Genomic DNA, 11767 nt, shown 5'->3' with positions numbered 1-11767 from the left:
AGGCACGGGAGGCCCTCTCGTCTGACCACCTCCCGTTAGTGATCACGCTTTCGGGGACGGTGAGGTGCCCCCCAATCACGCCGAGGTACGACTACTCCGCTGCGGATTGGGACACGTTCAAGGACCAGATGAACGCATTCGTGTACCTGGGCGTGGACACTTACAACACGACACGAGAGGTCGACCTACGGGTGGCCGAGTTCACTTTCGCGACACAATACGCTATCGACAAAGGCGCGCAGAGACCTTCAACATTAAACTCACACGAGACATTAAAACACTGATCAAAGACAAAAACAGACTGCGCTGACATTTTCACGAGACACGCGAACCCGCCCTCAAAAGCGCAGTCAACTCACTACAACGCGACATTCATACAGCCATCTCACAACGACTCCTGGGAGAAGAAGCTCCTGAGCCTGAGACCGGAGGACAACTCTTTCTGGAGACTGTCCAAAGCAATCAGACGGCGGAAAACGGTATTTCCCCCCTTCTCCTGTCCCGGAAGTACCCGTCCTGTAGGAAGGAAAAGCGGAAGCCTTGGCGGACAATTTTGAAAATACCTTCTTTCTGACACAGGGCCTCGGTGAGCGGCAGACGGACGACGCGGTGACCGAAGCGCTCCGTCTCTTCAGGGAGACGGAAGCTACCGACGAAGACATCGAGTCCCGTAAGAAAACTGCTTCCGCCTCCTCATCCGAGTAAGTACAAGATCCGAACACCGAATAATTCACCAACTCGCCGTCGTTGCATACCATCCACCGTCGCCTCCACTTCAATGGAATGGACTACCATACAGTCCAGAAAGAGGAACCGTCCCTCTCCTCCCGCTTCGCCAAAGAAGATATTGACTTTACTGCCAAAGATAGAGGCGAAACCATGTGACCATCTTAAGGTGTTGATGGACCAGAAAGTGGATCATCACTCTTTCTGCCTTCCTGGTGAAAACCGTTAAAGGTCATCCTGCGTGGAATACCGGAATCGGTTGAAGCTCTGGACGTAGCCAAGGCATTGGCCTCAAATAACGAGGTTGTACGAGACGTCTTCCGTCCGCACAAGACTGTATAAATTCTGGTCTCCTCTGCGGCGCAAGAAGGGGCAAGTCCCGGCGGTTTGGCGGTGGCGTAAATACCGCTTGATGACGCGATGGCCGCAACCGCTGTACCCAGTTGTAAGCTGGGTACAAAGCGCTGCACCGACAAGTCAACCTCTATAGCCCTGAAAAGGGCTTTCCGAAACAGGTCCGTGAATCGGTGCAAAGAGGCGAAGCGGTCCAGGCTGGCGGCGCGGGAGGTTTCAGAGATCGGGAGCGGAGGAGTAATAACAAGTTTCGGTGTTAGAACTGAACTGATTTATTCTGAAAAATGTGCCCTCTATATACCCGGCCGTGATCGCGTACCGCCCGACAGTGGGAAAGTACAGCCAATCAGCGGCCGGGGGAAAGAGACAGCCATATCTCTGTCTCTCTCTTAGAGGCACCGGACGGGCTACATTTCTGTACCGTACCGGTGCCTTTACAACAATGAATTATATTTTAACTATTAACTATTTTCCTAAAAGTAACTTAACCTAGCCTAGAGCTTAATTCTCCTCGGTATGGGCAAAGACCACCCCCGAAAGCGACACATTAGAGTCTTTATTGAGGGGGCAGTACATTGCGTACACATACCGAGGTCCCTAAGCTAATTACATTTACACAAAATCCCTTCTTCGGGCCGCAGTGTGGCGGGCAGCCACCTCGCCCGCCGCGCGCCCAGAGTTCCTTTTCTGGGCCGCTGCACGGGGTACGCGATGACGTCGCTTACAGAGGTCATATCCGTACACCGTATGCAGCGCGAGATACACTCGCACATGCGGATAGATCAGGACACCGAGAGACAGAGAGGCGCTACGGTCGACCTGCCCCTACCAAGCCGCCACACATCGCTGCCTGCCCCCGCCATGGAGGACTCGGCGGGCCCCCGTCGAGAATGCGCCTTTTGCGTCTTCCCGAATGGGAAGAAGCAATTTTTACCAGAGTTCCTAGAACTCCACCGGTATTTAACGAAGGACGGCCCAGAGGTGGAAGCCCCTATGTTGGAGATTTGCCACTAGGGAGATCCCTCTCACGGGTGTGGACACCTGGAGGCCCGCACCAAGCACCATCTGGAAACGGAGCTGTTCGGAGTCACTTCTGATGGAAACGGGCAACCGTTTCGGAGAGCTCCCCAAGGTCAGAGATTCCCCAGGACGGAGCCTGCCACCGAAGCGCCCCGCATCCGCCACCGGACCCAGCCGCGCCGCTAAGACGCGGCAAACACGGATTTCGCCCGTCATCATCTCGGGGGTAAAGAAAACGTTTTCCTTCAAATACGGACGGCGAGGCACCCCCCGTATCTTTCTGCAGAGCCTAGACGACCACAGGAGAGTCGAGGAAAAGTTTGCAACAGGGCTACGCCGTCAAGGTGACCATGAGGCCAATCCCCCAGTTGGCGCCCGAGACAGACATGGGGAAATATACGGCGTTTGTGAAGATCAAATGCCACCGCATTGTTGAGATGCAAAAGTACCGTTCTTCGCACCTCACACACGGCACGCAGTGCTACTGGTGCCAGCACTTTGGCCACGCGTCGCGGAACTGCCACCGGATCCCGCAATGCATCAAGTGCGACGTCGCACACGCCACGGTCGAGTGCGTGAAGAGCCGGGATGTCCCGGAAATCCGCTGCAACTGCAAGAAGGACCATCCCGCAAACTTCGGCAAGTGCACACGTAGGGTGGACTACGTGGCCAGACAGCTATACAAATCGAAATAGACAGCCGACCCGTCACGCTTGTGGCGGCGTACATTAACAAGCCAGACAAACTGAAGACACGGACCCGAGACCTCGACAGACTACTAGCGTTGGGCTCCAGGGTTATCATAGCCGGGGACTTCAACGCGAAACACCCGCACAGGAACAACCACATTTCAAACATAAACGGCTGACTTCTCTACTTACACATAGAAGGACACGACTGACTGCCTGCCTGACGCCAGACACCTACACCACGCCAGCCGAAATCGACTCCGCGGTAGAATACATAACACTTAAGATCCAAGACGCCCGCGACACGCGTATTCCCACGGTTGAAATAAGACCACACTCCATCATACTTCCACCACACATCATCACCTTGATCGCGGACAAAAATACACTAAAATATACCAAAGTACGGGAGACACTTACTTTAAAAGCGCATTAAATACCTTACAACGCAAAATTAAAGAACAGATTACACTACTCAAGAACACTCTGTGGGGGAAAAAACTCGCAACTTTCAGGCCCGGCCACACCGCCGTCTGGCAGGTGGCCTAGGGCCTAAAGAGAAGAGGGACGACCATCCCTTGACGATACTGGGATCAGCCGTAGTGGCGTCTTCAAATGCTGCGAAAGCCGACATGCTTGCGGACGCATTCGAGAGAGCGTACAAGGGTCGACAAGTAAGCGCTACGCTCCTTGATCTCGAACGGTCCCGTCAAACCGACCCGGAGGAGATGAATCTCTGTTCCCCCGCAGAGCTCGCACACATCATTAGGAAACTGCGCACAAACACCGCCCCGGGGCCCGATCAAATACACAACATTCTTATCAAACAACTATCGCGGCGCGCGATTATCGAGCTGACAAAAATATACAACGCCCGCATGATCCACAGCCATTTTCCCACTGCGTGGAAACAGCCCACGGTATAGCCTTTCACCAAACCGGGAAAAGACCATACAAACCCAGCTAACTACAGACCGATCAGTCTACTCAACACTCTCGGCAAACTGCTCGAGAAAGTAATACTCGCGAGACTCCGCTCTCACCACACGACAAACAAAACACTCCCCGATGAGCAATTCGGATTCCGGGCACGACACTCGACTACACACCGACTCACCCGGCTAGTCGAACACGTGTCGTGGCGATTAAATAAACGTCATTCTACAGCGATGGCGTTATATGATCTTGAAAAAGCCTTCGACACCGTTTGGATAGACGGGCTTACACACAAGCTACACGACACCGACACACCCGTGTACCTCACGCGGCTCATTAGGGCATACTTAACAGACCGAACCTTCCTCGTGTCACACAAAGGATGCAAATCCTCGATCGGACAGATCCCAAAGGGAGTACCGCAAGGTAGCCTTTTGGGTCCACACTTATTCAACATTTACACGCACGACATACCGACCATCCATGCGTGCGAGAAGGCAATATACGCTGACGATATGGCTCTCTATGCCTTCTCGAGGTCGCCGAAACTGGCGACCAGGCATCTCCAGAGAGGAGCGATCCGACTCGCGACTTACTATCGCGAGTGGAGATTGAAACTCAACGAGACCAAAACGGAAGCTATAATGTTCACTCACGGGCGCAGGGAGACGAACACTAAACTCGCGTCGGGAGGAGGGAACATCCGATGGCAGAACGAGGTTAAATACCTCGGTCTGAACTTGGACAAGAAGCTCTCGTGGACCTTGCACGTCGACAAGGTTAAAAGCAAAGCGAACGCCGCTATGGGAGCAATCGCCCCCATCTTTAGTCGGACATGTCCACTGAGCGCAAAGACAAAGACAATGATTTACAATACACTCATACGTCCCATCCTCACCTACGCCTTTCCGGTTTGGGGAAGCATTACCAAAAACAAACACAAAAATCTGCAGGTGACACAAAACAAGGCAATTAGAATCATACACGACACACCGAGGCGTTGCAACCTCAAAAGACTACACGCTGACAAACGAATCCCGACACTCGTAGAATTTTACTCAACACAAACGAGAAAATTCTACGAGACACTCCCGACACATACAAATCCCTTAATCAATACACTCGGACAATACGACTCAGACAACCCCTACTTCCACGTATACAATTACAAGCACAGGCTGCCGAAACATTACCTAATGTTGGGCACAAGACCCCCAGACTGATGGACGAGCAGCAGCAGCAGATCGCCTCCTCGCCTCCCTACTAATATCTCTCTTTTTCAGCATCAGGATAAGTATATAAATTAATATTTAACTTATGTTAAGATATATTATAAATTAACTGTTTTATTTATTGTTTGGGCATTAACTTTGTGGTAAGACATGTTACAATGATTAAAGAAAACACTTGTTTTATACCACTTGAGTTTTATAACTAAAGTTATTATACAGACCTGAATGATGGAATGAAACATGTAGTCTATAATAAAACTCAAGTGGTAAAAAACAAATGTTTTCTTTAATCATTATAAATTAACTTAGCATGTTCTTAAATAACTTATTTAACATGTATTATAATATCCCTTAACAAATGTATTTATTCTAGCAGTGTAGTGTAGTACAGTGCAGTGTATGGTGTAGTGCAGTGCAGTGTCTGATGTCATAAGTGAAGTGCAGTGCAGTGCAGTGTGTGATATAGGTGCAGTGCAGTGCTCCCCCTCTTGATCCCCACCTTGTCGCGGTGAGGGGGCTTGCGTGCCTCAATGATTCACCTGGTTATGGCGGTAGTCACTACCACGCGGGTCTCCCGTGCCAAGCAGGTTGGTGAGAGGCCAGACGAAGCGGGAAACAAGGTTGAGCCGACCTGTTGAGGGGTCCTCGGACCTCAGGCCTCCAGACCAGGGAGCGCAGGGCCAATCACTCTGCCTCCCTAAACCTCTCGATTAGGATAAGTCCACGAAATACCTCGGACACCGGCTTCTCTGGCACCCTCCGACCCGACTGGTATTAGGACTGCTAAACGTACGGCGTAAAATTAGACGGCGATGCGGATCTTCGACCCGGTCGGCTTTATCGCCTGCCCGACCATCTGGTCAAAGATTCTACTACAGGCTGTCTGGCGGTCCAAGACGGGGTGGGACGAACCCCTGACGATGGAACACTCACAAAAGTGGGCAGAGTGGCAGCAGCTAATGCCTGAGAACGGGCGCCAGATACCACGATGCGTGCTTCGAGAAAAGGCAAGGCCTGTCACGCTCCACGTATTCTGCGACGCCTCTGAGAAGGCATGCTGCACGGTGGCCTATTTTGTGGACGTAAAAGCAACCTTACAACATCATGGCCAAGTGAAAGGTGGCACCGCTGAAACCGCTCTCAATACCGCGCCTCGAGCTACAAGCCGCGCTGATGGCAGCACGGATGACAACAACCATAAAAGGAGAGTAAGGCAACATCACTCGGACAGTATATTGGACGGACTCCAGCACAGTGCTATGCTGGATGCGAACGGACCCTCACAAATACACCCGTGACAAGGGAGCCCCGAACCTTTGTGGCCCGCGTTTTCTCAAGAGGGACGAGGCCGAGTGGCCTGAGGAGAAGCTGAGATGCGCATCTCCATGCGCAGAGATGTTAAAGGAGAAACCGCCCCGGCAGTTTTTGTGGGGCACGTAAGAGGAGAAGAGGCATTACCGCAACTGGAGCGGTTTTCCTCGTGGAACCGGCTGGTGAGGACCACAGCATGGGTCCATCGGTTCATCAGCCGACGTCGGGACCCGGGAATCACGACACATCCCGGAGGGAGTTTTGAGCCGCGAGCTACAAGCGGCAGAAATGCTCTGGATTAAGCGCTCCCAGCAAGCGGCCTTCAGGGACACTATGGTGCGCTGTTCGCCTGCCTCACGACACGCGCCATACACCTGGAGCTGGTGGCTTCTCTAGAAAGCGACGGAGCTATCACGGCGTTAAGAAGAATGGCCGCACACACACACACCACAAGGCCGCTGGTCGGACCAGCGGCGCGGGAGGGTCCCCCTGCGGGACCGGTCCCGGCAGCGCTGCATGGGCTTCGCGGAGGGCGTAAATAAGGTGTGTATGCCGGTTTTCGCCACAGGCCAGAGAGAGTCGCCGCTAACCGCCGAGCAGTACGGACCTGTTTTTCGACACCGCTCCGCTACGCTGCCCGACCGCCTTGCTGCAAACACGACGCGACCCGCTACCACTACGAGATCTTCTGCCCAAGCCGAGCCGCCACACACCGCTGCCTGCACCCACCATAGAGGAGGACTCAGCAGGCCCCCGCCAAGAACGCTTCTTTTGCGTCCTGTCCTGGGCCTGTAGCGATGGGGCTTCTTCACGCCGTTGGTGGCCGGGGCGCTCTTGCGGGCCGCCTTCGTGGCCAGCTGCTTCCTGGGCGCCTTGCCCCCGGTGGACTTGCGAGCGGTCTGCTTCGTACGTGCCATGGCTGTAGCTGAGTGGGATTCTTCTCTCTATTCGGAAAAATTTCCCGGGCGCGTCATATTTATCGAAAATACCGTCTCCCCCGTGGGGGGGGATGGGCCGACGCCATTGGCCGATTCGAATATTCCCAACCGCCGGGCGGTCGGGCGGGACGGAGGGGACGGGAAAAATTACGAAAAACACTCAAAACCTAGCCTGGAATAATGTTATGCATATAACAAACTGAGACATATATTCGCGTGACGCGATACCGAGTCGCGCCGATCCTCTCGCCTCTCGCCCTCGCTGCTCGCGCGCGAAAGTGAGACGGCGCGCGTGTCGTCGTAGCTGTCGGATCGCTCGGCGGCGAGGGGAGACGCGGGCGCACGTCTGGTGCATAAAAGCGGCCCCGGCCGGCGAAAAACGCCAGAGAGAGACAGAGGCTAACCGCCGAGCTGTACGGACCTACTTCTCGCACACCGCTCCGCTACGCTGCCCGACCACCTTGCTGCCTTACGACGAGACCCGCTACCACTTGCCGCTCTCCTGCCGCTACCGAGCCATCACTAACCGCTCAACCACCATGGAGGAGGACTCGGCGGGCCCCCGCCGAGAACACTTCTTTTGCGTCCTACCGGACGGAAGAAAACAAATCCTACCGGTAGAGTTCTACGAACTCTACCAACTTCTGACCAAGGATACTCAGGACGAGGATGCCCCCATACTAGGGATCACACACGACGGTGATCCCATGCTTGCGGGTGCGGAGGTATGGAGGCCCGCACAAAAACCGACGGCTACTAAGAGGAGCCGACCGCCAACTCCCCCGATGGAAACGGGCAACCGTTTTGGGGAGCTCCCCGAGGTCGGAGATGCTCCGGGAGTGAGTCCTCCTCCGAAACGCCCTGCACACCGCCCTGCGACCCCCCCCGCAACGACCACCGGACCCAGCCACGCCGCCAAGACGCGGCACACGAGAATCCCGCCCGTCGTCATCTCGATGGGCGAGATGACGCACCTGCAAGTGACCTCCATCATCTCGGGGGTCACGAAGGCTTTCACTCTAAAATACGGACGGCGAGGCACCGCCCGTATACTACTTCAAAACCTAGAGGACCACAGGAGGGTCAAGGAAGAATTTGAGGTGAGGCGCCTCGAATTTCACACGTTCGCGACGGAGGAGCAGCGAACTAAGAAGGCCGTCCTCCGCGGACTGCCCAAACTGCCGCCCACCGAGATAGAAGAGGATTTCAAGATCCAGGGCTACGCCGTCAAGGTGACGGAAATGCGCACCAAAGGGGAGGCCCCCCTGTATCTGGCTCAGTTCGCGCCCGAGACGGACATGGGGAGGATGTCGGCGACCGTGAAGACCGTGTGCCACTGCATCGTCGAGATGCAGAAATACCGGTCCTCGCACCTCACGCACGGCACGCAGTGCTACCGGTGCCAGCCACCGGATTCCGCGATGCGTCAAATGCGACGGCGCACACGCCACGGCCGAGTGCGTGAAGAGCCGAGACGTCCCGGCAATCTGCTGCAACTGCGGGAAGCACCATCCCGCAAACTTCGGCAAATGCCCACGCAGGGTGGACTACGTGGCCAGCATTCAGCCGAAGCCGAGCGCCAGACGACAGCAGCTGCAATCCCGTGTGGACGGCCGACAGTGGTCCGCCGTCGCGGGGGGCTCGCCCCGACGCGCTACCCGCTGCTTCCTACGCCCGCAACTCCGTTCCGGCCGCACCCCCGCAGCGCCCTTCCATGCCGACCGCTGAGATGCCGCGGCCCCCGGCTCAGGAGAGCCGGCCGGCGCCCTCTCAGGACGAAGGCGAACTCCTGGGCCTCATCCGCCTGGTGTACGGGGCCCGAGACCGCCTCGCCTGCTGTCAGTCCAGGATGGAGAAGGTGCTGCTGATAGCGGAACTCCTCGGGCTCTAGGCGCCGCCCCCGGGAGACGGGAGTACTGCTCTGGAATGCCAACGGCATTTCGGGGCACACGGATGAGCTGCTGCAACTCGCCGATCAAACAGGTACTGACATTATACTCATCACAGAGACCCATCTCAAACCGCACACACACCTACGACTCCCGGGTTACGAAATACACCGCACAGACCGCACGGACGGACGCAAAGGGGGAACGGCGATTTTCGTCAGAGAATCGGTGCCCCACTCGGTCTACTACGTGCCGACACTGACCGTGACAGAAGCGATTGCTATACGACTCGACATAGACAGCGACCCGTCACGCTCGTGGCAGCGTACATCGGTACGTCTCGTACATCGGTTATAACGAGGATGAATTTGCTAGTTAATAACCGTTACTTGTTTTATCCGAGAATAGGTATTTTTTTGTACATACGTATCACATGAAGTATGTTCTCTGGAATGGTCACATAACACAATATGTCGCAATTGAAACAAAATTCATACAATTCACCCACTATACTCGACATATTTTTCTGTCAATCCAGTTTTCCTATTAAAATTGGAAAATCTTGCGCCGCTTGAGTACAAAATCATTGTAGCAGTTTCATCGAAATTTGTACAATCACAGTTCCTATTTTATTTCGAGTCCATGATGTTCTTGACACGGAGAATGATGAACACTTTTTTTACATTTTTTGCACCATGTTCTATTTCACAAATAATTTCCGCCTTTTCACGAATTGAAAGACACTTTTTATTGTTAGTAGATATGTTGATAATTCGAGGGTTTGTTTTAAACTGACCCGCTCTAGAATTGATCTGACATTCCCCGCCTCGTAAAGTTTATTACGCCATGTCCATACTAACCGTAGAACATACAAAATATGGAAACTATCGTAAAAATCTCCGAAACAAGATGACGTTTGGAAAACTATAAAATATGTAATAAAGTAGGTCCTTACAGACACGACAAAGCTTGCAATTTGCAACGTGCAATTCAAACCCACGTGCGTGAAATATTCGGTGCAATACTAATTTAGTACTTAGAGTCATAAGGCAACGGTCTAATTGCCCGGTAAGAGGATTTTATTGCTTAAGGTCGAAAATATTTTAAAGCATTCAAATATTTACAAAATTTAAAAAAAAAGACATTCTCGTTTTGCTACTATAGCCGAGAAGTTGCTCGTTATAAACGTGAATAAATGTATGGAGGAAATCCAAAATCAAAATTTCAACAAAGGTTTCCTCGTTATATCCGAGATCTCGCTATGACTGTGCTCGTAATAACCGAGTTGGACTGTATATTTTAATGTAATACAATTTTTAAGTAAACCTAAGTGGGTCGTCTTTGAAAATAGGAATCGAGCTATTACAGATGGGGTATATAATAATGTGTTTATTTTCAGATCTGGAAAGAGAATGGGGATATTGATGAAGGTTTTCCCCGTGTAACAGCAGTCGGTGATGGTGGCTGGTCCACGCGAAGCTACGGTCAGTTATAACGCAAACAGTGGATGAGTAAATCAAATTCAACCGCTTAAAATCTATTATTTTTTAACATTTTATTTTCCTTTCTACCAGACGCCGGATTCTTCTGCGCACAGTGTTCTTTTTGAATGGGTCTTGTTACGGATGAATCGCACAGCCCGTGCGGTGGCCCGGAAAAGGACCTCTCGGCGCCCGGCGGGAGAGATGGCCGCCGCCCTGAGAAGAGCTTTTGTGTATTTATGTGGACTTTGTGTGGCTCTTGGACCTTTTATATCTTTGTCGACTCTGCGTATTCTTATTTTTACGTTGATGTGACTAGTGTTCAGTATGTAGGATTATGAAATGTAACTAGTCTAAGATGAGATACTCAACCCGTAAGCTGCGCATCGCATATATTGTCGTTTTTTTTATAAGTACCGTTGACTGCGCATCGCATGCATAGTCGTTTTTCAACTTTACGTACTTATATAAATTTTTTGCACTTAAATTTGGTTTGAGGCATGGATGAATTAGTACTCTTTGATTTAGTGTCATAAAACATCAAAATTGTTTTAATTTATTGTCAACTTTATCGTGAATACTTCTGGTCGGCTCGTGCTCGGCGCGTGCTCTCAGTATGGTATAGTCTGTTCAATCGGTTTAGGCGATCTAAATTATCATTAACTATTTTCATAATTATTGTATTTATTGACTGTGTGGAACGAGAAGGGTATTATAATTAACTAATAAGTGATTAAGTAACACGGTGTTTTGTGATATTTTTGCACTATTTTTTTTGTTTATTATCGTGCGATGCTTCGAATACTGAAAGCATTTTTTTTTGTTATGTCTTTTATTGTCATAAATATGTCTCTACTTAGTTTTATATAGCAATGATGAAAATATCATGTTTTTATAAGAAACAACGATTCTGAAAACAAAAATGGTGAAAGCGACCATTACCAATACGCAAGAAAAGGAATAGTCACATAATTTTAATGTCCCACACGCAAATGCATTTTTGTTCTGATCCCTGCTTTGAAGATTTTCACACAATTTTGAAATATTAATCATGTCCGTTTTTTAATATAAAGTTTAATTTAAATTTTTTCCTTAATTACATTTATTTTTTAATATAACGCATTTTAAATAAAACTGCGCTCGCACAACGAATATACCATACGACAGCCGCATCTTCTATGCGGCCGCCAA

The 11767-nt window shown here is 51.4% G+C and overlaps 2 protein-coding genes across 2 annotated transcripts; one reads left to right on the top strand and one right to left on the bottom strand.

Annotated features, from left to right (window-relative positions):
* Window positions 1–6648: 6648 nt before the first annotated feature.
* LOC148307221 (uncharacterized) lies at window positions 6649–7246 on the bottom strand. Its single transcript, XM_088263777.1, has one exon. The coding sequence runs from the start codon at window positions 7183–7185 to the stop codon at window positions 6688–6690; it is 498 nt and encodes a 165-aa protein (XP_088119903.1). The 5' UTR covers window positions 7186–7246; the 3' UTR covers window positions 6649–6687.
* Window positions 7247–7337: 91 nt separating this feature from the next.
* On the top strand, window positions 7338–11639 carry LOC148307220 (uncharacterized). The gene is made up of 3 exons (XM_088263776.1): window positions 7338–9189; window positions 10495–10579; window positions 10670–11639. The coding sequence occupies exon 1, from the start codon at window positions 7746–7748 to the stop codon at window positions 9072–9074; it is 1329 nt and encodes a 442-aa protein (XP_088119902.1). The 5' UTR covers window positions 7338–7745; the 3' UTR covers window positions 9075–9189; window positions 10495–10579; window positions 10670–11639.
* The last annotated feature ends 128 nt before the right edge of the window (window positions 11640–11767 follow it).

The sequence above is a fragment of the Brachycentrus maculatus genome, unplaced genomic scaffold, assembly GCF_059751285.1.
Source record: "Brachycentrus maculatus isolate JH-2025_06_01 unplaced genomic scaffold, ASM5975128v1 h1tg000203l, whole genome shotgun sequence".
In the NCBI taxonomy this organism is placed as follows: Eukaryota; Metazoa; Arthropoda; class Insecta; order Trichoptera; family Brachycentridae; genus Brachycentrus; species Brachycentrus maculatus.
Note: the sequence above shows the minus strand (reverse complement) of the source record. Positions and strands in the feature narration are given on the sequence as shown.